Source organism: Loxodonta africana, chromosome 2 (genome assembly GCF_030014295.1).
Source record: "Loxodonta africana isolate mLoxAfr1 chromosome 2, mLoxAfr1.hap2, whole genome shotgun sequence".
NCBI classification, from domain to species: Eukaryota; Metazoa; Chordata; class Mammalia; order Proboscidea; family Elephantidae; genus Loxodonta; species Loxodonta africana.
In genome coordinates this window covers 187366083-187391356 of record NC_087343.1, presented here as the reverse complement: position 1 = coordinate 187391356, position 25274 = coordinate 187366083, and the positions used below count along the sequence as shown (strand labels likewise).

The following is a 25274-nucleotide window of genomic DNA, read 5'->3' as shown; positions in this document are numbered from 1 at the left end:
ATACTGCTGGATTCACTTTGCTCGTATCTTGTTGAGGATTTTTGCAAGTATATTTGTAAGGGATACTAGTCCGTAGTCCTCTATTGCTGTGACACATTTCTCTGGCTTTACAACAGGGTAATACACCCTTTCCTCACTTATCAACATGGTTAGGTTTCAAAGACCAGGTCATTATGTGAAATTGGTATTATACAAAACAGAGGATAACTGCATCAGATCAAAACATGATGGATGACTGTATCATTACATAATGGCCAAATTATATTACATAAATGCCAAGTTACATCATTACATATCTGCCAAACCACTGAGAATCATGACCCAGCCAAGATGACGAATAACCTTCACCATCAAAGCCAGTATTACTCTCACCTTGTACTTTGGTGCTGGTTTCTGCCAGATGTACGCTGTTAATGCACAAAATAGTTGGATAATAGATTTTTTACCATTGTCATAAATGCAAAATGTTGGATAATGAGACAGTTGGCAAATGAGGTGTACTGGCCTCACAGAGTGATTTAGGAAATGATCCTCTTATACTTTTTGGAAGAATTTTAAGATTAGTATTAATTCTTTAAACTTTTGGTAGAGTTCACCAATGAAACCATCTGGTCCTGGGCTTTTCTCTGTTGGGAGTTTTTTTTTTTTTTACTGATTCAATGTCTTTGTCAGAAGTCTACTCAGATTTTCGAATTCTTATACATTTTGTAGCATGTGTTTCTAAAAATTAGGCCATTTCATCTAGGTTGTCTGATTTGCTGGCATACAATTCTTCATAGTATTCTGTTTATAATCCCCTTTATTTCTGTGAGGCCAGTTGTATTGTCCACACTTTTGTTCCTGATTTTAATAATCTTTTTTTTTTTTTCTTGGTCACTCTAGCTAAAGGTTTGTCAATTTTGTTGATTTTTTCAAACAACCAACTTTTGGTTTTGATGGTTCTATTGTCTTTCTATTCTATACTTTGCTTATCTCTGCTCTAGTCTTTATTTCCTTTCTTCTGCTTGCTTGGGTTTAGTTTGCTCTTTTTTTTCCAAAGTCTTAAGGTAGAAGGCTAGATTATTGATTTGAGATCATTCTTTTTTAATTTAGAAGTTTACAGTTATAAATATCCATCTGAACACTGCTTTCATTGCATCCTATTATATTGTTATATATTGTTTTTGTTTTCATCCATCTTATTTTCTAATTTAACTTGTGATTTCTTCTTTGGCTCATTTGTTGTTTAAGAGTAAATAGTTTTACTTCCACATATTTGAGAATTTTCTAGATTTCCTTCTATTGATTTATCATTTCATTCCATTGTGGTAAGAGATTTTTGACTTCAATCTTTTTAAATTTATTGAGAATTGTTTTGTGACCTAACATATGATCTATCCTGGAGTATGTTCCATGTGCACTTCAGAAGAATGTGTATTCTTCTGTTGTTGGGGAGTGTTCTATGTATGTGTTAGTTATAGCTGGCTTACGGTGTTATTGCAGCTTTCTATTTCCTTGGTTATCTTTGGTCTAGTTGTTCTTTCCATTATTGAAACTGGAGTATTGAAGTCTCTAACTACTATTGTTGAACTATTTCCCCCCTCAGTTGTCAATTTTTGCTTCATATATTTTGGGGCTCTCTTTTTAGGTTCATACATGTGTATAACTGCTTTATCTTCTTGATGGACTGACCCATTTATTATTATAGTGTCTTTATTGGACATGTAGGTTCATGTCTTTCATCAAATTTGAGATTTTTCCAGCATTATTTCTTATAATATTCTTTTTGCCCTTTCTCTGTCTACTCTTCAACTCATTCGATACGCATATGCTGACATGCTTCATGGTATTCCATGATTCTCTTAGGCACTACCTTGTTTTGTAGATTTGCCTTTGGATTCACATATTTTAAATAATTACAAAAAATTACGATATTAAAAAAAGCAATACCTAAACAAATTATTCTCAGCAGTCATAAACTTGCCCTGTCCAACATACATGTGAAGAGGCTAAGATTTGAATTCAGGTAGTCTAACTACAGATGGAAACCCTAGTGGTGTACTGGTTAAGAGCTACGGTTGCTAACCAAAAGGCCGGCAGTTCAATCCACCAGGTGCTCCTTGGGAACCCTATGGGGCAGTTCTACCCTGTCCTATAGGGTTGCTATGAGTTGCAATTGACCTGGCAGCAACAGGTTTGTTTTTTTCAGTTTAACTACAGATACTAGAATCTTCATCATTATACTAAACTATGTAGTGTGAAAAGGCATAAATAAAGTACCTATCAAAACAATAAACATTAGCTCTCTCCCACTACTACTACCTTACTTGGGTAAACAAAACATACTATCTTGCCATCTTTGTTCTAAGTCTGTACAATGGGCTCACTATGTCTAATAAGTGAAAACTGAATAAATCAAGACTATAAATATGACTATTTGACCAACAAGGCTACTTTTTTGAATAATGAGGAAAATGTACGTAATAAAGTTATGTTACATTTTGTTTACAAAATAAAAGTTTGAAAAACAGACTCATTTTTGATTGCCTTAAGAAACACAACAATCTGTTAGTCTGTCATTACTGTGTTGGCTTGTGTATTACTATGATGCTGGATGCTATGCCAGCAATATTTCAAATACCAACAGGATCACCCATGGTAGCCAGGTTTCAGCAAAGCTTCCAGGCTAAGACAGATTAGGAAGAAAGGCCTGGTGATCTACTTCCAAAAAGTAGCCAATAAAAATCCTACAGATTAAGACAAAATATTGTCCAACTAGACTCAAACATGCCAACAATCGTGAAGATGGCGCAGCACCAGGCAACATTTGGTGTTACAGATGGGTCACCATGAGTAAAGCTGACTCAACAGCAACTGACAACAAAAGAAACACAAATATATTCTTTGCCCTCAACACGGGCACCCCCGTTAAGTGAGTAAAAGTGTTTATCAAAACTGAAATAATACCTGATCTTTCTATTCACTACTGTTACCATCACTACTTATCCACTTATCTCAGATATACCATTTTCTTCGGAGTCCCACATCCTATTTGTTAGTAACTCCTGACCATTTTGCATCTCTAAACATTACTGTAACTCTAAGCACCACTCTATACTATTGTCAATGCCTCAGTCTGTACCTGTATTTCCTACCTGGACTACCTAATAGCCAAACTAGTCTTTTTCTACCTCAACTCTTATCCATTTTCCATTATGCCTCGAGTGTTTTTACTAAAAATTCAATGAACAATGGCACAGCTTTGCTGATATAAGTGACTTACCATCATCTACAATAGTGATTTTTCAATATATATTCCTAAAAGACTCACGATTTAGTAGAATTGCCTCAGAGGTCCTTAAGGGTGGTAAGGTTAGATGGGTAAGGTTCCCTGTTCTTCAAAGTTCAACCATAGCTGCCCAATTTGTTTACAGGTCTCTGTAAGTCTTTGTTTGTAAAAAAGGACTTCCCAAACACAAGCTCTTCAAAATGCTGCCCCAACCTATTATACAGCTTCATTTTAGTACTACTGCTTTTCGTAAAGCCTGTACATCCAACCAATTCTAAGTCTTCAGTTTGATGAATAAGAAATGTTGTTTCATGTCCTTATCCTCTGAATAGCTGTTTCTTCCACCTGCAATGTTATTCTCCCCATGTCTTAGGAAATTCTGAAACAACCTTTAAGACTCAGCTTAGCGATAACAAAAATCTATAAAGACCCTAGGCAGTTTCTTGTTTCTTTTTTCTCCATTCTTATAGCACTTTGTGCACTCCTCTATTAAAAAAAAATTTTTTTTTTCAACCCATTAATTAATTTTCCCCATCATTTACTAATTTTCCCCATCATTTACTAATGCCTGTGAGCCTGGATAAATAATTTAACCTCCCTGAGGTCTTAATTTTCTCATCTGTGAAAGGGGTTAAGTATATCTAGCTCACAGAGATGTTGGGAGAGTTAAATGTGGCAATACACAAAACGACTTAGAAGAGTGCCTAGCACATTTGATTTATCCAAATGTTAGATATAACTATTTTTACTGTTAATACCACCACTTGTCTATATGGATCTATTCAACTGTGACTCTGAGGCCTTATTTTTACACACCTAACACATGCTCACAGTAAGAACTCAATGTCAGAAGGAACTGATCTACATTCTATAACACGCAGTATGAATAAAGCCAAAAATTTACTGCCATCGAGTCGATTCCAACTCAGAGCAACACTACAGGACAAAGTAGAACTGCCACATAGGGTTTCCAAGGTATGATTATGATTATTCAATTACTGATATTCTCAGATTAAATTTATTATTTCTTCCCCAGTGTCTTCTGATCCTTCTTTTTGCGAGCTATTATGTAACATGAAAATTCTAATTTCCTTAAGAGTATGATTTTAGTAGCAGATTAAAACAAAATAAAAAGTTCAACATTTATTTAGAAGTTAGAGGCAATTTCCTTCAACTTCATATATTTCAACAGATTTATCTAATTAGAACAGATCCCAACTATATAAAAAAAAAAATATATATATACATATATATACACACATACATATGAAATTACATTATAGACAAGACTAATCATTTAAAGGGGAAAAAGTCTTTATTTGGAAATTTTAGAATTTAATAAATGTGAATGTATCAGGGAATTATGAATCCCTGAAGTTTCTGCTTTTCCTAGTTTATTCGCTTTTGATAACATGTTACTTTCTATACATAGTAAGAAAATGGAAAGGGGAGAAATTACTGCAGTTTTATTTAAGATTTCAAAAGTGCTTGTTTCATATGCTTGAGACACAAAATTTAAATTGTGTATATGATTACAAAGATTAACATAGGTTCTTTAAACACTGATGAAATCCTGTGACAATAAATAGTTTAAAATCAAATTTCCTATTTTTACAACACACTGAAAAACTAAGCTCATAAAAAATATGTAGGAAAATAAAATAGTTAATGATCTCAGTGTTCTCTAAGTTACTGGCTGTTCGCGTCACTCAAAAAAAATCCATATACAATGTAGCAAAAAGATTTATATTAATTATAACATTTCCTTCAGTTAATAGTTTACTCACTGTGATTCACAGAAGCTCCATGAAAGATCATCACTTAAGGAACTCTCCATATTAGAATTAAAACCAAATTTTGAGGGTTTGGTCAAAGAAGCATGAAAATGCAAGGTCCTGGCACAATGAGTGGATATAAATAATCCACAAGCTGGTAGACTTCCGATAAAGACAATCTTAACTAAGCTCCAGAGCAACCTTTTGGGCAAACGGTATCTTACTCTTATTAAAGCAAAGTCTTTACTGCTGAGGGCACTGGGTCTCTGGAGTTGATTTGGAGGACACGTATAAAATAGGGTGTGATTTCTTACAAGATTCCTTTTCCAATTTGCTTGCAGTTTCTTTCCCTTCTTTAACTTCTGTTTGAAGCCTTGATTCAGCAGTTAACCTACAGGCATTAAAGTATCCACTCTGAATTCAAATGTGATTAAGAAAAACTAAAGAAGAAACAAACCCCCAGTATAATGGGCCTCCTTTGAGGCATGTTGACTTTTTTTAGGTATACAATAAAAAATAATTTCTGTTGACTCCAACACCATTAAGAAAATGAGGTCACTGCCTCTCTTAAAAAGCCTTTTTACATAAATAGGCTTAACTTTTAAAATGTCTTTTATAATTTTTTAAAAATGATAAAAAATCATGGCAAGGTCTAAATTAAATACTTAAAACATCATCAGGTGCTTATCATGATAAGCACACAACACAAAAATCAAAATGCTAGATCAATATTTTAAAGTTAACATACAAAAGGCTAAACATAAAATAAAAATAACATGGAATCTTCGGCTGCATAAATAGATATCTAACTACTTGTCTCACAAAAAAAAACCAAACTGAGTTTCAACTAGGAGAATAATAGTTTAAGAAAAATAAACAGAGGTAAGATATTAAAAAGGCCTATGGCAAGGATATCCAATTATAAAGCATGCAATAGTGATGTTCCCAAGAAAACCCATATTTATTATTATAAAACTATCTTAGAATTGTGTATCTAAGTTAAGCATGCAGAAAACAAAAAGTTGGAAACGTCTTAAGTTAGCAGATGGACTCACACACACACAAAAACAAATGTTTTGTGGCTTTTTATTTGTTTTTGTTTAGCAAGACAAAATCCCAAAGTGCTACTTAAGTCAATCAAGTAGCTACATACATTTGCTTAGTAATTTTTAATCAAGCAAAAAAGGCAGAAAAGAAATGAAGACAACACAGATAGCAAGATTTGCACTGATCAATTTTGGAAACCACCTCCAGAAATATACAATGGTCAAGTACATTTACACAATGAGTCACATATAAACAAGTATAACCTCCCGAATTGATCTCGGAACTATTCAGTACTGTGAGTCACATACCATTCATTTAAAGTTACTTTTTCCTTGAGAATACTAAACTTTTACTTTTTGTGGCTTATACTGTAAACAGTGTGCACTCAACTTCTAACCAAAAGGCTGGTAGTTAAAAATCCACCCAGCAGCACTACAGAAGAAAGGCCTGGCAATCTATTTCCATAAAATTATAGCCACTGAAAACCCTATAGAGTACAGTCCTACTCTGGCAAATGTGGGGTCACCAAAAGTTAGAACTGACTTGATGACAATGGGTTTGGTTGTTGTCGTTTTTTTAAATAGGTTATAATACTATTATATAAAAATTCAGGGAAGGGAATAATAACTATTCCTTATAATAATAGCAGCTAACATTGTTGAAGTGCTTCCATTGTTGAGTACTACATTTATTAGCACTGAAGACTTAAAGGGAATTTAGATAAAACATACAGGGAAGCCTTTTTATGTAAGGTGGATATGTCTTACTATTTTAACTCAAATGCACATTAATAAAATGTCTTATTCTGCATCCCTCTCTCTAACACTTATGTAGCCGTAACAGCACCTTAAAGATCTCCTTTCAAAGGAGACAATAAAAATTAACTATTTTCACATCAATGAATGGCCTTAATTTTTTAAATGTGTAAAGTTAATTATTTTAAATGTATCCATCATTCCTTTGCATGTGGACATCCTTCATCACTTATCATTTTTTTTAACCTCCTCTATTTTCCTCATTCACCCATTTTTTGCCCCACTCTTGGTCCTACTGTACACATCCAGAGGCTATTTCCTACTGCACTCCAGCCCCAGCTACCATTACCTACTCTTCCCTTCTATTCACCTTCTTTTACCTTCTGAGTATTGTTATTTTTTTTTTAAAGGACAAGGCCTTTAAAATGTAATTCCCTCAGACACATATGTGTGACACTTCCTTGTTTCGTCATAAACTCAATTATACAGGAACTAGAGGCTTGATATAAAATGAAAACGAATCCGCTTTGATATTTTAAAATGTCAAAACAGATATCAAAAGCCATTCCTGAAAACTTAAGATTAAACAATTTGAAAAGCCACAGAAAACTTCACTTGACAGTTTTCTAGGAGGCTGAAATTTCTTAGACTAGTACAAAGCCCTTTTAGAAGGCAAGTTATTTTGTCTTTCATGGCCATTCTTGAACCAGGAAAAAAATCACAGTACATTTATTCAAACCAACAACACCTTCAGAGATGTACTCTTTGATAGTCCAAGAAACAGAAACATCTGATTTTCTAAAAGCATAATTCCCTTATTCAGGAGTCTTTTCCCCTTGCAGTCATTTTAGTCTTTCTTAAAGTTTTGGAAAAGTTGAAAGTGGGCAGGTGAAACTGGGGAATTGCACTGCATGCAATGCTAAGAAAATAGATAAAGAAATAGAAAGCACAGTTCATGCAGCGATAGAGAAGAGAAGGAGAGGCCTGCTGGTTGCCTTGAGGAAAAGAGAACACTGACCTGGGAGAGCTCAGGGTGTTTCCACTTCTTTCACTTAAAGCTTCAGAGTCAACCGGAACTCCTATGAGTTTCACACGTTTCTTCTCCTTCGCTGGTTGCACATCCATTGGCAGATTTTTGTGTGGAGAGAGACTGACTACTGGTGTGTTTACAGAAACTGTCTTTTCTAACTCTAAGTTATCTCCTACATCGTTAGCACAGGACTGTGACTCCTCTTCCTGAGTTGGTAATCCATAAACTTCTTCAAGAGCACTGCTGGCACATATATCTTTAGGGGTGGCTACATCCACAGGCAGTACTTCGCGTCTCTTTTTGAGTACAGGCATGTCAATTTTCTCTGAAAATAAAAACCATCAAAAAATATCCAGTCAATGAATCAAAACAAAGACACAATGAACACAAAGAAGTGGAACTAGTTATACAGATATGTATATATATATTTTTTTCTTTTCCTCTTTTAAAATCCACTCATCTTAGTGAAATACACCATTCCTACCTTTTATCCTCTCTTTTTCATGAACCTCATTAACTTTATCTATTAAAGATATCTGGATATAAATTTTTCCTTAAACCCAGTGCCCTCGAGTCAATTCCTTGGGACCACAATATATTTTGTTGTTAGGATGAACACTTAAGGGTTCTTTCCTTGTGAAATTCCTGGCATTTTGATAACAGTCATAATGGAGGTTCATAAGACCTCACCACGGACATGAGGATGCAGTGGCAAAGAGTCAAGGTGCCCAGGCTGAAATCTAGTACCAGCACTTAGCAGCTGAGTGAACTTTAGCAAGTACTCTCAGCTCCACTTTCTTCATCTGTAAAATGGGGATTGCTAGCACCCACGTCACTCAGTAATGCATGTTGTAGGGATTAAACGAAAAGAACAGGTTGAACTCTCTAAACGTTGGTAATTTGTGCCTTTTAGCCCCACCTACAAAATATATTCAGAATTTTGAGCACTTCTAACCACGGATAACTCCCCAGTCCAAAGCACATCATATATCACCATAGACTACCACAACAGCCTTCTAATGCCATGGCCTAACACCATTCTCTCTCCTACACGGGTCCATATACACTGAATTAATTATTCTAATATCTTTTCCGTGTCCCATGCCAATGTGTTTTTCATTTTCAAAATCAAAATGCTAGTGAAGTCTAATAAGTAAGCATGGTCAGAGGTGGGATTGTCATGTTTGCTCTACATGCTGCTTTTAGATCAGTATTTCCCCTCTTACACTACTCCTGAGAAACACACATCATCTGGATATACTACTTGTTATGGATTGTGTCCCCCTAAAAATACATGTCAACTTGGCTAGGCCATGATTTCCAATATTGTGTGACTGTCCACCATTTTGTCATCTGATATGATTTTCCTACGTGTTGTAAACCCTACCTCTATAATGTTAACAAGGCAGTTATGTTATTGAGGCTGGACTCAATCTACAAGATTAAGTTGTGTCTTAAGCCAATTTCTTTTGAGATATAAAAGAGAGAAGTGAGCTGAGAGACAGGTGGACCTCATACCACCAAGAAACAACAGCCAGGAGAATAACACGTCCTTTGGACCCAGGGTCCCTGCACTGAGAAGCTCCTTCACCAGGAAAGATTGATAACAAGGACCTTCCCCTAGAGCCAACAGAGACACAGAAAGAATTCCCCTGGGGCTGGCACCCTGAATTCAGACTTCTAGCCTCCTAGGCTGTGAGAGAATAAATTTCTCTTTGTTAAAGCCATCCACTTGTGGTATTTCTGTTACAGCAGCACTAGAAAACCAAGACACTACCCTTCCTCCCATCTCTTTGCTATGCTTGGTTCATTAGACCTTTGAAATTCATAATGGATAATCCTTAATCAGGGGAACCTATTAGAACTGGGGAAGAGAAGAAGAATGAGAGAAAGAGAAACCTTTTTAAACCATAAAAACGGCCTACTATTTCTGACAGCCCTGCCACTACTGTTGAAAACCACAGCAGTCACTGAGATAATACAAAGAGAAGGTGTTAGGCATGTGGACAGTATAGGGGCAAAAAATGGCTAAGAATCCTTAACCTAAAGCATGTAACAACCCATTTTTTTTTGTCTAAGAACATCACATTCTTAGACTTCTTTACTTTTGGCCATTTATTTTATTTTAAATTTTAATTTACATCCAGTAAGATGCATATGGTTAGTCTATTTTCTAGTGCTTAGGCTACTAGTGGTCCTCTACTACCTGCTGTACTATTCTTTCTTAATAATAGAATCCCCAATATTTTGTGGGGAACATGACTCCTGAGAGTCAAGACTGCATTTTCCAGCTTTCCTTGTAGGCAGGGGTGGCCACGGGACCAAATTGTGCTCAATGGGATGTATGCAGACCAACAAGACAGAAGGAGACTGGATCCTGACATTGTGGAGTGCTTTACCAGTCCTGGAATACTTCCTTAGACTCCTGTCAGGGGGAGGAATAACTATTTATCTTGTCTAAGCCCTCAAGCAAACTGTCTTCCTAGTAGAGCTTTGCTATTACCCTGAGCAAGCTGTCTTAACTAGTATAGTTCCCAAGCATCAGCTGCCTCAAAAAAATTAAATTCTTTGGTGTTACGTAAGATGCTGCAATCTTAAATGGAAAAGTCTCAAACATCAAGGCTCTACTTATACACTATTCTGTAAGACGAATTTACACATAAAAAAATATTGTGTTCATATATTTACCCAGTTCTCTGAATTTTCCTCAACATTCTGCAGCAATAAATTTATTAACTGTAAATATATAACCACAAATTAGTTTGTAATGAAATTTGCTTAAAGTGATAGTAAAGAAAAAAAAAATTTGATATGATTTCTCAGAGGCAGTCATATGATTTAAAAGACAAAAATATATGAGACAAACATACCTTCAGGTTCATACTTCAGTCTTAATTCATCTAGTTTAGCTCTCAGTTTCATATTTTCACTTTGGGAAATCTGGAATAATCTTTCATTTGCAAAAAGTTTTCGCTCAATACCCAGAGCCCGCTGGCTCTCAAATAACGCTTTCATTCGCTGTAAGGACAGTTCACCTTTAGTGCTTTCATTTTCTTTGCTATAATAATAAAAAAGGAGAATTTTAAAAAAGTACTAAAATAACATATAAATGTATAGACCAGTTAACACAAATCTTTTATTGTGTATTTGAAGTGTTAGTTAAAAATGTAGTTCTCTGAGGTGTATAGCACCAAAGAAATACTGAACAATTAAAATAAAGCTTTAACAATATGACTTCCATATAAAAATATCTCATGCATTCTTCAAAAGTAATGGAAAAAAGGGGAAAATATTCTTCCCCGAATTTATGCATTGAATACACAAATTCCTTTAAGTTTTAAATTACATGATATTTATTCTTGAGAAATTTGGACTATAAGAATATTTTCTATGTTAAAGTTCTCTTCACTTAACAATCTAAAGAAATTAAGCACAAAGAAATAAACACTCAATTGAAGCAAGTATTTTTTCTTCAAAGATTAGCACTAATTATATCTTAAATAATCTCATGTACTGCACAAAGATATCTTTGTTATCTTTCTTTTCTGGAATTTTCTTTTCCCAATTTCAAAACAAAAGTTTGCAGTTACTAATAATATCTATTACAAGCAAGTGAACAGAGTCTTCCTATCTCCATCCACCTGGCCCAGGGACTTACTTTAAATTATCAAGCTTTATCTGAAGTAAATCTGTATAATAGGTGTTATCTTCCAGAACCCCAGAGCTGGCTGAAGGCTTAGATTCCATATTTTCATATAAACTCTAAAGAAGGCAACAATTCTTGTTAGTTCAATAAGTAACAAATTGGATTAGTGTACATTTATTAATTTAAAACAAACAAACCCATTGCTGTCCAGTAGATTCTGACTCATAGTGACCCCACAGGACACAGGAGAATTGGCCCATAGGGCTGGATTCAAACTATCAATGTTTTGGTTAACAGCCATGCTCTTAACCCCTATGCCACCAGGGGTCCATTAATAATAATAGCAGCTACCATTTACAGAATGCTTACTACATGGCAGGCACTGTGCTAAGCTCTATGTGCTCACTCCAAAGTAGGTACAAGTATTAGCATTCCTCTCTTACAAATGAGAAAACTGGCTCAAATAAGCCACAGGGCTTGTGAATGGAGAAGAATTTGAAACCAGATCAGACTCCAAAGCCTGGGTTCCTAATCACACCTATGCCCTATGGTGTCCCCCTCCTGGCCTTTAAAATGGAAGAAATAAATGCTCACTGGGTTTAATTCTGGCCTTTAGGACAAAGTCATAACTTAGAAAAATATGAGAAAGTAGTATGGAGATCCTTAAGGTTTTTTAAAGTGTTCACTTTTCTGAGATTCTGATGGAAACTTTATATACTTCTCTAGGGGGAAAAATGTAAATCTGCTTAAGAATTTGCAAACAATTTCAGAAACTGCAGGTTAAAAAACTCTGGTTTAAAGGTATAATTTTCAAAGTACAGTACTGGGCCACGTAGCTCTGTAACTGATGTGCTGAAAATTCAACCAGAATTGCAGTCCTTTCACTAGTTCTTACAGAAGATGATAATAAAACAAACTTGAAACTCTATGACACACCTATGCCTCCAACTTAGAACGTCTAAGACAGTTTCCCAAAATTTGTCATTTTTGAACTTCAGTTGCCATAGTTCATTAAAGTTTACTGAGAAGATATCAGTGATCATTACGTTGACTGATAAATATAATACAATCCTAATAAAAATACCAATAAGCTTTTTTTGGAGCTAGACAAGATATTTATAGAGAAAAACAAACACAGAAGAATAGCCAGGAAAACACTGAAAAAGAAAAGCTATAGTGGAGAGAAGCCCTACTAGATGCAACATACCATAAACCCTCTATAATTAAAACAATGTGGTACTAACACACAGGCAAACAGGCCAGCGTAGAAGAGAAAATCCAAAAGAGACTCAAGTGCATATGGAAATCTGATATATGAAAAAGGTGGCGTCTCAAATCACTGGGGCCAATGTTGACTTTTTAATAAATGATGCTGAGAAAATTGGTTATTTGTAGAGCGATAAAGTTAGATTTATACCTTGCACATAATTTAAAAGGAAAAACTTCAATGGGGATCAGGTCTCTAAATGTAAAAAGAGAAACTACACAAATACTAAAAGAAAACATGGGTAAATTCCTCTATAAACTGGGGTGTAGTGGCAGGATTTCCAGTTACGATTCAAAATCCAGATTCGGTAAAAGAAAAGATTGATAAATTTGACTACATATAAAAACAAAAACTTTTACATGGCAAAACAAACAACAAAACAAAAACAAACACTACCATAAGGAAAGTACAAAAGATAACTGATAACCTGGGAGAAAATATTTACAAGATATATCACCGATAAATGGCTAATATCCCTAATATTTTATAAAGAACTCTCAAAACTCAAGGGGAAAAACCCCACAAAAACCCAACATGAACAATCCACATACAAACACACAAATAAATAAATCTCTTACATATATGAAAAGATGTCCAACCACATTCATACTTAGAGAAATGCAAACTAAGACTACACTGAGATACCATTTCTTAACAATCAGACCAGAAATAGTTAAAAAGAATAACACATTCTGATAGAGAGGTTAGAGAGAAACACACAATCTCATACAATGCTGGTGGGAATGCAAATCGGTACAAGCCGTGTTGAGAGTTTGGAACTATGTAACAAAACTACATATGCATTTACTTTTTAAATTTTTTTCATGAATGCTCATAGCAGCTTTATTTGTAATTGCCAACATTTGGAAACAACCCAAATTTTCAATGGGTGAACACCAAACTATGGCATGTCCACATCACGGAATAGTCTGCAGTAATAAAAACGGGCTCAATAACTTGAATGAATCTCAAGAGAATCATGTTGGGTGGGAAAAAAGCCAATCTTAAAAGACCGCATAGCGTATGATTCCATGTACATAACATTCTTGACAAAACTATAGAGGGAGAAGAAACAAAGAACAGAACAGAGGCTGCCAGGGATTAGAAGTGGGGACCAGAGTGGTATACATTTACTTTTTGACCCAGGAATCCCTCTCTACAAATTCAACCTAAAGATACACCTGTAACAATAAGAAAACGCATATGCATACCACATGTGCTTTGTAGCACTTGCAAGTAATTGCAAAATACAGGACGCAATCTAAATTGCCAGACACAGGAAATTGGTTGAATAAATTAGAACACATCCACACAATGGAATTCTTCATCATTATCTATAAATAAGAACAAGGAAGATCTCTACGAACTGAGAAGAGGTGAGTTCCAGCATATCTCCTTAAGTGAAAAAAGAAATGTTATGAAAGACTATCTGTAGCATGCTACCTTTTGCTCAAGAAAAAGAGACAATATATATACAGCCACTCATTTTTGCAGAAAGAAATACAGGGTGAGTGAACCAGAAACAAATGAAACTGGATACCCACAAAGGGTGGGTGGAAAAGAGAGAAAAGGATGGAAGATGAGAATGAAGTAGAAGGGATGCAGGAGAGGGATACTTTTCTGAGAATACCTTTTTTTATACCTCTGACTTCTAGAAGCATTTTAACATTTCATATACTAAAAGAAGAAATCCAACAAGGATGAAGGTGGACAACAAAATGAAATACAAACAGAAACAATTCTAACTATTTCAAATGGGTAGCATACTCCCCAAGTGGGTAAAGGGAGGAAAAAAAAAACTAAAACAACCCAAGTAAATTTTGAACACAATATTTGGACAATAAACTCTTAGCCTAAAAACACAAGTCCTGAACTCTAGGTGGCAGGTTAGTAATTTTCCAAAACTATGTGTATTTTTTAAAGTGTTAAAAAATAAAGATGTCACCTTGAGGACTAAGGTGCGCCTGACCCAGGCCACGGTATTTTCAATCACCTCATATGCATCCAAAAGCTAGACAATGAATGAGGAAAACCAAAGAATTGATGCCTTTGAATTATGAAGCTGGTGAAGAATATTGGGTATACTATGGACTGCCAGAAAAACAAATCTGTCTTGGAAGAAGTACAGTCAGAATGCTTCTCTGAAGTCAGGATGGCAAGACTTTGTCTCACTTACTTTGGACATGTTATCAGGAAAGGCCAGTCCCTGGAGAAGGACATCATACTTGGTAGAGGGTCAGTGAAAAAGAAGACGACCCTCAATGAGATGGACTGACACAGTGGCTACAACAACGGGCTCAAACGTAGCAACAACTGTGAGGATGGCACGGGGCTGGACTATATTTCATTCTGTTGTACATAGGGTCACGATGAATCAGAACCAACTTGATAGCACCTAACCACACGTGTATTCTAGAATTGAGCAAATATGCAAATATATTGAGGACAGGTTTCGCGCTGACAAAAAAGGGGGTAGGCAATGAACCCTGTGGTATTATATTCGAATTGGGGTTATCAGTATGAATTCAAGGTTTTATTATGTATATCTGTATGTACCTACATATAAACACATACATAAATATACACTCACATACATAAATATATATACATATATACTCCTAACTCTGTCTGCTGAAAGAGTTTAGAAGCAATGACATTCTAGTAGCAATGAGCACACCTGGTGCCCAGGTCTTGGTTTCTATATACCGTTATTCACTAAATGAAACCAGTGCTACATAGACAAATGACAATTTGGGGCTGGGTCACATGAGCCAGGAATACCTTATTTCATGTGCCAGTGTGCAATAAGGAAGTGCTTAAAGAAAAGGGGGGCTCCTATCGGCCAAATCTCTAACAATGTGAGCACCAGAGTACATAAGAAAAGTAATAGATTTTAACCCATGGTATAAAATAAGAATCCATGAGGCTATACTGATATAAATAAATAAGTGACTAACAAGAAAAAAAATTTTTCTTTTCCTCTGGAATTACTATTTGACAATCATCCCATACAATACATATTTTTTGCAAAAATCAACAATCAATGCTCAGCCATACGGAGAAAGAAGTATTTACTTAATTTTGAAGTATCTCTTTACAAGATATTTACAATTACAAAGGGAAAAATTATAATAGTGGAAAAGCACGGCAGACATAACCTTAACCAAGTGATCAAGGTTAGTAAGACCACAGCAAAAGTAGACATCATATGCCTCCTGAAAAGGATATAATATTACTTCTGTAGTATTTCTGTCAAAACTATATAGCCTGAATCTAATCATGAGGAAGTGTCAAACAAACCCATACTGAGGGACAATGTACAAAGTAACTGGCTATACTCTTTGAAATATCAAGGTCATAAACGATAAAAAAAAGACTGAAAAACTATTCCAGATTACGGCAGAGTAAACAGACTTGACAATTAAATATAACATGTGATTCTAGATTAGAACCTAGAACAGCAAACATTTGTGTTTTTGTTTGTTTCGCTATAAAAGACATTAGTGGGATAATTGGCAAAATGTAAAAAGTCTATACTTACCGAATTCTACGTATCTGTTAATTTCCTGATTTTGATAATTGTATGGTGATTATATAAGAGAATACCTTCAACATACAGAGGTATTTAGGGATAAAGGGACATTTAGTTCGGAACTTACTGTCAAATGTTTCAAAAAAAATAATACCTATATGCATGGAGAAAAGAGCCACAGACAGTAATAAAAGCAAATGTGGTAAAACTGAAAATTGGTGGATCTAGGTGAAAGGTATATAGGAATTCTTATACAACTTTTTTGAAAGTCTGAATTTGTTTTGAAAAAATATTTCAAAGAATTTATTAGGAGGCGAGGTCAAGATGGTGAACTAGTCAGAAGCTCCTGCTGAATCCTCCTGCAACAAAGACCTGAAAAAACAAGTGAATCAATTACATATATGGCAATCTAGGAATCCCGAGCATCAAATGCAAAATTAAGGAATCGGTCTGAGCGACGGGGGAGAGAGAGATGGTGCAGAAGCAGCGATGAGTTACAGAGCCCATGTAGCATCTCAGCTCCGATTCCTTGGCGCTGTTCTTTGGCATGAAAGTGGCAGGGCTGATGGTAGTTTTCTGAGACACAGCAGCTTTAGTGAAAGAAGGCAAGCAGAGTGGCGTACGCCTGACCTTGTGGCGTGTCTACAGCGGGGGTGGCTGTGAAGTTTAGCAAGCAGCTGCTTCAGCGAAAGAAGGCAAACGAAGTGCTGGCACCCTGATCCCCTGGTGTGATGGCTGTGGGACGGGCTGTGGAGTTTAGGACAAAGCTGCTTCAGCTAAAGAAGACAAGCACAGGATACAGCCTTAAGCCCCTGGGGCAATCTCAGCAGAGACCCAGCCAGCGCATACAGGCTACACACACCTCTGGAATCTGAGATATGACAGTGCTCTCGACACAAGATAAGTGATTTTGTCTAATTTACCCTGCGGATCTAACAGCTCCTTCTTTTGAAAGTACTCTCTCCTACCTATCTGATCCTTCCCCCCTCTGCCCCAGCCGGCTTCATTAACAGTTGATTACCCTGGGCCTGAGATAGAACCTGCTGAGCTCTTGGAGCCATTCTCCTGGCCTGGGAGAAGGAACAAATTAACAAACGGGAAAAATACTTTCCTGACTTCCCTAATCAGGAAGCTCAGAGCAGAAGCTGCTCTAGTCCAGGCATAAGCAATCCACAGACTTTGGCTTTCACCTTTACACGGATCCAGGTGGCTATTATATTGCAAGGGCAAATCTGTTAGAGGTCTGATTGTAATTGTTTCAGCTATGCAGTGGAGAGGCAGGTTTTGGAGGTCTGATACCACTCTGCCTATTAAATAGGGCCCTCACCTACCCACGGTAGGGACCTCAGGGCTGAAGGCCCCATCCATGACACCTAGCCACCTAAAAAAGTGGTCTGAGGATAGTGGTGCCTACCAGTCCTTACAGGTATAAGCATTGGGTGTCTAAGGTACAGCTGCAGAGCCCACACACCAGGGCACTCTAGCGAACAGAGACATTCCTTCCTCAATTGGGAAAGGCTGTCAGCACCCAGCCTTCCTCAGATTGTGGGCACCTGCTGTTATCAGAAGCCAGTGCATACAACCATCACCACTACTCCTCTAAGACAGTAGGTGAGAGCCTACACCACACACTAGGTGACCGATGATCAGGTCACCTGAGCTGAATCTATACAAGAATAGTGAATGGACACCTAGGCTCATTACCTGATAACAACTCTAGCCATCTGGTAACAGGACACAAGTGCTTCAAAGGCTCCAATAATCAAGTCAGTTCAATCTAGTAGCCTATTTGGGTATACTGAAACAAAACAAAGCAAGAAGCTAGGACACAGTGAGCAAACGTAAACTAAATTATTACGATAACTTAAAGATGGCTTGGAGACAGCAGTCAATATCCAAACACATCAAGAAGCAGACCCTGATTGCTTCAGCAAACTCCCAAAACAGAGAATGAAGGACTCTCCCTGATGAAGATGTATTCCTGGAATTGCCAGATGTAGAATAGCCAGATGTAGAATACAAAAGATTAATATACAGAACTCTTCCCAAGATGCTCATCAAATGCCATACAAGGTAGATCCCAAAACAAAGTCACCAAGACATATTTTCATCAAACTTGCCAAAACCAAGATAAAGAGAAAATTTTAAGAGCGGCCAGGGATATGTGAAAAGTCACCTACAAAGGAGAATCAATAAGTTCGGACTACTCGGCAGAAACCATGCAGGCAAGAAGGCAATGGGATGACAAACATAGAGCATTGAAGGAGAAAACTTGCCACCCAAGAATCATATATCCAGCAGAACTATCTCTCAAACATGAAGGTGAAATTAAGACATTTACAGATAAATAGAAGCTTAGGGAATTTGCAAAAACCAAACCAAAACTACAAGAAATTCTAAAGGGGAACTCTCTGGTTAGAAAATCAATATCAGATATCAACACAACACTAGAACAAAGAACAGAGAAACCAGATATCAACACAGATAGGGAAATAATAAAAATAAATCAAGAAAAAAAAAAAAAACACTCAAACAGGGAATCGCTGATGTCATTATATAAAAGATGACAATAATCAATAAACCAAAAACAAAACCCAAAAGAGGGACTAAATAAAGGTAGGCATAGATCTTCATATGGAGAGGAAATCAAGGGAATATAGGGAGATACAAGTTAGGTTTAAACTTAGAAAAACAGGGGTAAATATTGAGGTAACCATGAAGAAGACTAACAATCCTACACTTCAAAATAAAAAACAAAATAAACATAAGTACTCAGCAAAAACAAATTCTACTACAATGAAAAAGAGGAACATACAATTTACAAAAAAAACTTCTCAGCACCAAAAAGTGGAAAGATGAAACTGTCAACAACATACAAAAAAAAGCATCAAAATGACAGCACTAAACTCATACCTATCTATAATCACGCTGAATGTAAATGGACTAAATGAACCAATAAAGAGACACAGAGTTGCAGGATGGATAAAAAAACATGATCCGGCTATACGCTGCCTACAAGAGACACATCTTAGACTTTGACTTAGGCACAAACAAACTAAAATTCAAAGGATGGAAAAAAAAATCTATCAAGCAAACAACAACCAAAAAAGAGCAGGAGCGGCTATTCTAATTTCTGACAAAACAGACTTCGAACTTAAATCTACCACAGAAGATAAGGAAGGACACTACATAATGATTAAAGGGTCAATATACCAGGAGGATATTACCATATTAAATATTTATGCACCCAACGACAGGGCTTCAAGATACATAAAACAAACTCAAACAGCACTGAAAAGTGAAATAGACAGATCCGCAATAATAGTAGATTTCAACACACTACTTTCAGTGAAGGGCAGAACACCCAGAAGGAAGTTCAATAAAGATACAGAAAAGCTAAACATCACAATTAACCAACTTGACCTCACAGAAATATACAGAACACTCCACCCAACAGCAGCCAAGTATACTTTCTTTTCTAATACACATGGAACATTCTCTAGAATAGACCACATATTAGGCCATACAGCAAGCCTTAACAGAATCCAAAACATCGAAATATTACAAAGGATCTTCTCTGACCATAAAACTAGAAGTCAATATAACATAAATATCAGGGAAAAGAAATCAAACACATGGAAACTGAACAACACTTTGCTCAAAAATGACTGGATTATAGGATTGAGGACAGAATAAAGAAATTCATAGAATCCAACAAGAATGAAAACACTTCCTATTAGAACCTTTGGGACACAGCGAAAGCAGTGCTCAGAGGTCAATTTATATCAATAAATGCACACACACAAAAAGAAGAAAGGGTCAAAATCAAAGAATTACCCCAACAACTTGAACAAATAGGAAGAGAGCAACAAAAGAAACCATCAGGCACCAGAAGAAAACAAATAATAAAAATTACAGCAGAGTAAAGTGAAATAGAAAACAGAAAAACAATTGATAGAGTTAACATGACCAAAAGCTGGTTCTCTGAAAGGATTAACAAAATCTATAAACCATCAGCCAGGCTGATAAAAGAAAAATAGGAGAGGAAGCAAATAACCCAAATAAGAAATGAGATGGGCAATATCACAACAGACCCAACTGAAATTAAATGAATCATAACAGAGTACTATGAAAAACTGTACTCTAATAAATTTGAAAACTTAGAGGAAATGGACAAATTTCTAGAACCACACTACCTACCTAAACTATCACAAACAGAGACAGAACAACTAAATACACCCATAACAAAAGAAGAGATTGAAAAAGTAACCAAAAAACTCCCAACAAAGAAAAGCCCTGGACCTGATGGCTACACTGGAGAATTCTACCAAGCTTTCAGAGAAGAGTTAACACCACTACTACTGAAGTTATTTCAGAGCATAGAAAAGGACAGAATACTCTCAAACTCAAACCCTGATACCAAAACCTGGGTTTATCCCTCAGGAACTTAGATGCAAAAATCCTCAACAAAATTCTAGCCAATAGAATTCAACAACATATCAAAAAAATAATTCACCACAACCAAAAAAAATAATTCACCACAACCAAGTGGGATTCATACAAGGCATGCAGGGACGTTTCAACATTAGAAAAACAATTAATGTAATCCATCACATAAATAAAACAAAAGACAAGAACCACACGATCTTATTAACGGATACAGAAAAACTCTCAGCAAAATAAGAATAGAAGGAAAATTCCTCAATTTAATAAAAGACATTTATACAAAGCCAAAAGCCAACATCACTCTAAACAGAGAGAGACTGAAACCATTCCTACTGAGAACAGGAACCAGACAAGGATGCCCTTTATCACCACTCTAATTCAACACTGTGCTGGAAGTCCTAGCCAGAGGTATAAGGCAAGAAAAGAAATAAAAGGCATCAAAATAGGCAAAGAAGTAAAAGTATCTCTGTTTGCAGATGACATGATCTTATACTCAGAAAAACCCAAAGAATCCTTAAGAAAACTACTGAAACTAATAGAAGAGGTCAGCAGACTTTCAGGATACAAGATAAACACACATAAATCAGTTGGATTCTACTACATCAACAAAGAGACTGATGAAGAGGAAATCACTAAATCCATACCATTTACAATAGCTCCTAAGAAGATAAAGTACTTAGGAATAAATCTAACCAGAGACATAAAAGACCTATACAAAGAAAACAACAAGACTCTATTGCAAAAAACAAAAAAAGACCTACATAAGTAGAAAAACATACCTTGCTCCTGGACAGGAAGAATCAACATTGTAAAAATGTCTATTATGTCCAAAGCAATCTATAGATACAACGCAATCCTGATCCAAATACCAGTAACATTTTTTAATGAGATGGAGAAACAAATCACCAACTTCATATGGAAGGGAAAGAGGTTCCAGATAAGTAAAAGAATTACTGAAAAAGAAGGACAAAGTTGGAGGCCTCACACTACCTGATTTTAGAACGTATTATACTGCCACAGTGGTCATAACAGCCTGGTACTGATACAACAACAGATACATAGACCAGTGGAATAGAATTGACAATCCAGACATAAATCCATCCACATATGAGCAGCTGATATTTGACAAAGGTCCAAAATCTGTTAAATGGGGGAAAAGACAGTCTGTTCAACAAATGGTGCTGGCATAACTGGATATCCATCTGCACAAAAATGAAACAACACCCATACCTCACACCATGCACAAAAACCAACTCAAAATGGATCAAAGGCCTAAATATAAAATCTAAAATGATAAAGTTCATGGAAGAAAAAATAGGAAAACACTAGGAGCCCTAATACATAGCATAAACGGTATACAAAACATTACTAGAACTGCACAAATAGCGAAAGAAAAATTAGGCAACTGGAAACTCCTAAAAGTTGGACACCAATGCTCATTCAAAGACTTCACCAAAAGAGTAAAAAGATGACCTACAGACTTGGAAAAAGTTTTTAGCTATGACATCTTTGATCAGCATCTGATCTCTAAAATCTACATGTTACTGCAAAAACTCAACTACAAAAAGACAACCCAGTTAAAAAATGGGCAAAGGATATGAACAGACACTTCACTAAAGAAGACATTCAGGTAGCTAACAGATACATGAGGAAATGCTCACGATCATTAGCCATTAGAGAAATGCAAATCAAAACTACAATGAGATTCCATCTCACTCCAACAAGGCTGGCATTAATCTAAAAAATACAAAATAATACATGTTGGAGAGGTTGCAGAGAGATTGGAACATTATACACTGCTGGTGGGAATGTCAAATGGTACAACCACTTTGGAAATCCATTTGGCACTCCCTAAAAAGCTAGAAATAGAACTACCATATGATCCAGCAACCCCACTCCTTGAAATATATTCTAGAGAAATAAGAACTTTTACACGAACAGATATATGCACACCTATCTTCAATGCTGCACTGCTGACCATAGCAAAAAGATGCAAGCAACCAAGGTGTCCATCAATGGATGAACAGATAAATAAATTATGGTATATTCACACAATGGAATACTATGCATTGATAAAGAACAGTGAGGAATCTATGAAACATTTCATAACATGGAGGATCTGGAAGGCATTACGATGAATGAAATTAGTCAGCTGCAAAAGGACAAATATTGTATGAGACTACTATTATAAGAACTCAAGAAATAGTTTAAACAGAGAAGAAAATATTCTTTAATGGTTATGAGATGGGGGAGGTAGGGAGGGAAAGGGGGATTCACAAATTAGATAGTAGACAAGAACCAATTTAGGTGAAGGGAAGGACGACACGCAATACAGGAGAGGTCGGCACAACTGAACTAAACCAAAAGCAGAGAAGTTTCCTGAATAAACCGAATGCTTCGAAGGTCAGCATAGCAGGGGCAGGGGTTTGGGGCCCAGGTTTCAGGGATCATTTTGGTCGACTGGCATAATAAAAAGTATTAAGAAAACACTCTGTATCCCATTTTGGAGAGTGGCCTAGGGGGTCTTAAATGCAAGCAAGCGGCCATCTACGTTGCAACAATTGGTCTCAACCTACATGGAGCATAGGAGAATGAAGAACTCCAAAGACACAAGGTAAATATGAGCCCAATAGTCAGAATGGGCCACATAAATTAAAGACTACATCAGCCTGAGACCAGAACTAGATGGTACCCAGCTACAACTGATGACTGTCAAGACAGGGAGCACAACGGCAAATCTCCAAAGTAGCAGGAGAGTAGTGGGATACAGAACCAAAATTCTAGTAAAAAGATCACACCTAATGGTCTGACTGAGACTAGAGGGACCCCAGAGGCCATGATCCTCAGACCTTTTGTTAGCACAAGACAGGAACCATTCCCAAAGCCAACTCTTCAGACAGGGATTGGACTGGGCTATAAGACAGAAAATGATGCTGGTGAGGGGTGAGCTTCTTGGGCCAAGTAGACACATCAGACTTTGTGGGCAGTTCCTGTCTGGAGGGAAGATGTGAAGGCCAAGGGGGACAGAATCTGGCTGAATGGATGTGGAAACACAGGGTGGAGAGAAGGAATGTGCTGTCTCCTTAGGGGTAGAAAAACTAGGAGTATATAGCAAGGTGTATATAAGGTTTTGTATGAGAGACTGACTTGATCTGTAAACTTTCACTTAAAGCACAATAAAAAAAAAAGATTTTATTAAGAATTCCAGTTGCCACAGAATGTTGGACAGTATGACACAGCTAACTTCTACTGTGTATCCAATAAGAAATGGAGAAGGGTAACGGCACTGAAAAATAATCAATTACATGCAACGGAAATAAATTTCATTGACATAATGTTGAGTGGAAGACAGAAGCGAAAGTATATACTAAATGACTCTATATAAATTAAGAGTATTTGTACATGTAATGCTCACACGAAGTCAGGAGGAGAGAGTACTCATTTAAAAGGAGTATGACAGAGCCTTACAGAGAGCTTGAAATATTCTATATCATGATATAGGTGATAATTACATGGGTGTATAGATATGTCAAAAAGCATTGACTTCTACACCAAAGACTTGAGCATCAGAGTTCAGAATCGAACCCACCAGGTATAACGTACACATAATAATGAGGTAATAACAATAGCGAAAATGGGGTAGGTTTGACTCTACTAAAAGAAGCAATAGTCAAAACTGAAAAGCAAAAACAGACCAGAGGAAAAAAATAATTTAAATATTTGGTCGTTCTCAACTGAAACTAAAAAGCTAATTATATAATAAAGAAACCTATTTGAATTAGGGAAACCCTGGTGCCGTAGTGGTTAAGAGCTACAGCTGCTAATCAAAAGGTCAGCAGTTGGAATCCACCAGGTGCTCCTTGGAAACCCTACGGGGCAGTTCTACTCTGCCCTATAGGGTCGATATGAGTCGCAATCACCTGGACAGCAACAGGTTTTTTTTTTTTAATTCGAATTAGAAGTATCAAGATATTCAAACCAAAATTTGGCTGCACTTTTAAAAGGTGTTAGACATACCTTAAATTTCTCCAGATTTCTAATTTCACCTAAAAGATGTTTTATTTCACCATTCTTCTGCTCCAACATGGCAAACAACCGTTCCTGCTGCTCAAATTCAGTTTGAGACCCTTTCATCTGTAGCAATGTGGCAATTTGCAACTAGGAAAAAAAAAAATTAACCTTCAATAAAAATCAGTGGGGAGAACACAATTTTCAAAGATAATATAAGTGGCAGAACTCATATTTTGAGCTCATTTTGGAAACTAATTAGCTTTTTTAGTCTAAAAATTTTAAAACATTTGTATCAACAACGTTCATCATAGATTCCTAACAAAGGAGTATTTATTTTGACTATGTACTTATGCATGGTATCTTAAGCCTATAACAGAATTATCTGTACTTTTGCTAAAATAAAATTAATGGCTGTAGTTTGGAAACAGGGCAGTTAATAAGTAAGCCTGGCCAAATGCTCTTTACTCCTCATATGCACTCTCATTAAGGTTCTGATG

At 36.3% G+C, this 25274-nt stretch overlaps 1 protein-coding gene across 6 annotated transcripts in view; it reads right to left on the bottom strand.

The window, feature by feature from the left end:
* Positions 1-4564: 4564 nt before the first annotated feature.
* SPDL1 (spindle apparatus coiled-coil protein 1) overlaps positions 4565-25274 on the bottom strand; it is a 40053-nt gene continuing 19343 nt past the window's right edge. For 3 of the 6 annotated variants that reach the window (XM_023551344.2, XM_023551347.2, XM_064279083.1), the window contains exons 8-11: positions 24784-24924; positions 11534-11637; positions 10746-10933; positions 5448-8200 (exon numbers count right to left, since the gene is read on the bottom strand). In XM_023551344.2, coding sequence (XP_023407112.2) covers positions 7665-8200; positions 10746-10933; positions 11534-11637; positions 24784-24924 — 969 coding nt within the window. In that variant the 3' untranslated portion in view covers positions 5448-7664. The other 3 variants (XM_064279085.1, XM_064279087.1, XM_003404880.4) reach the window with 2 other exon arrangements.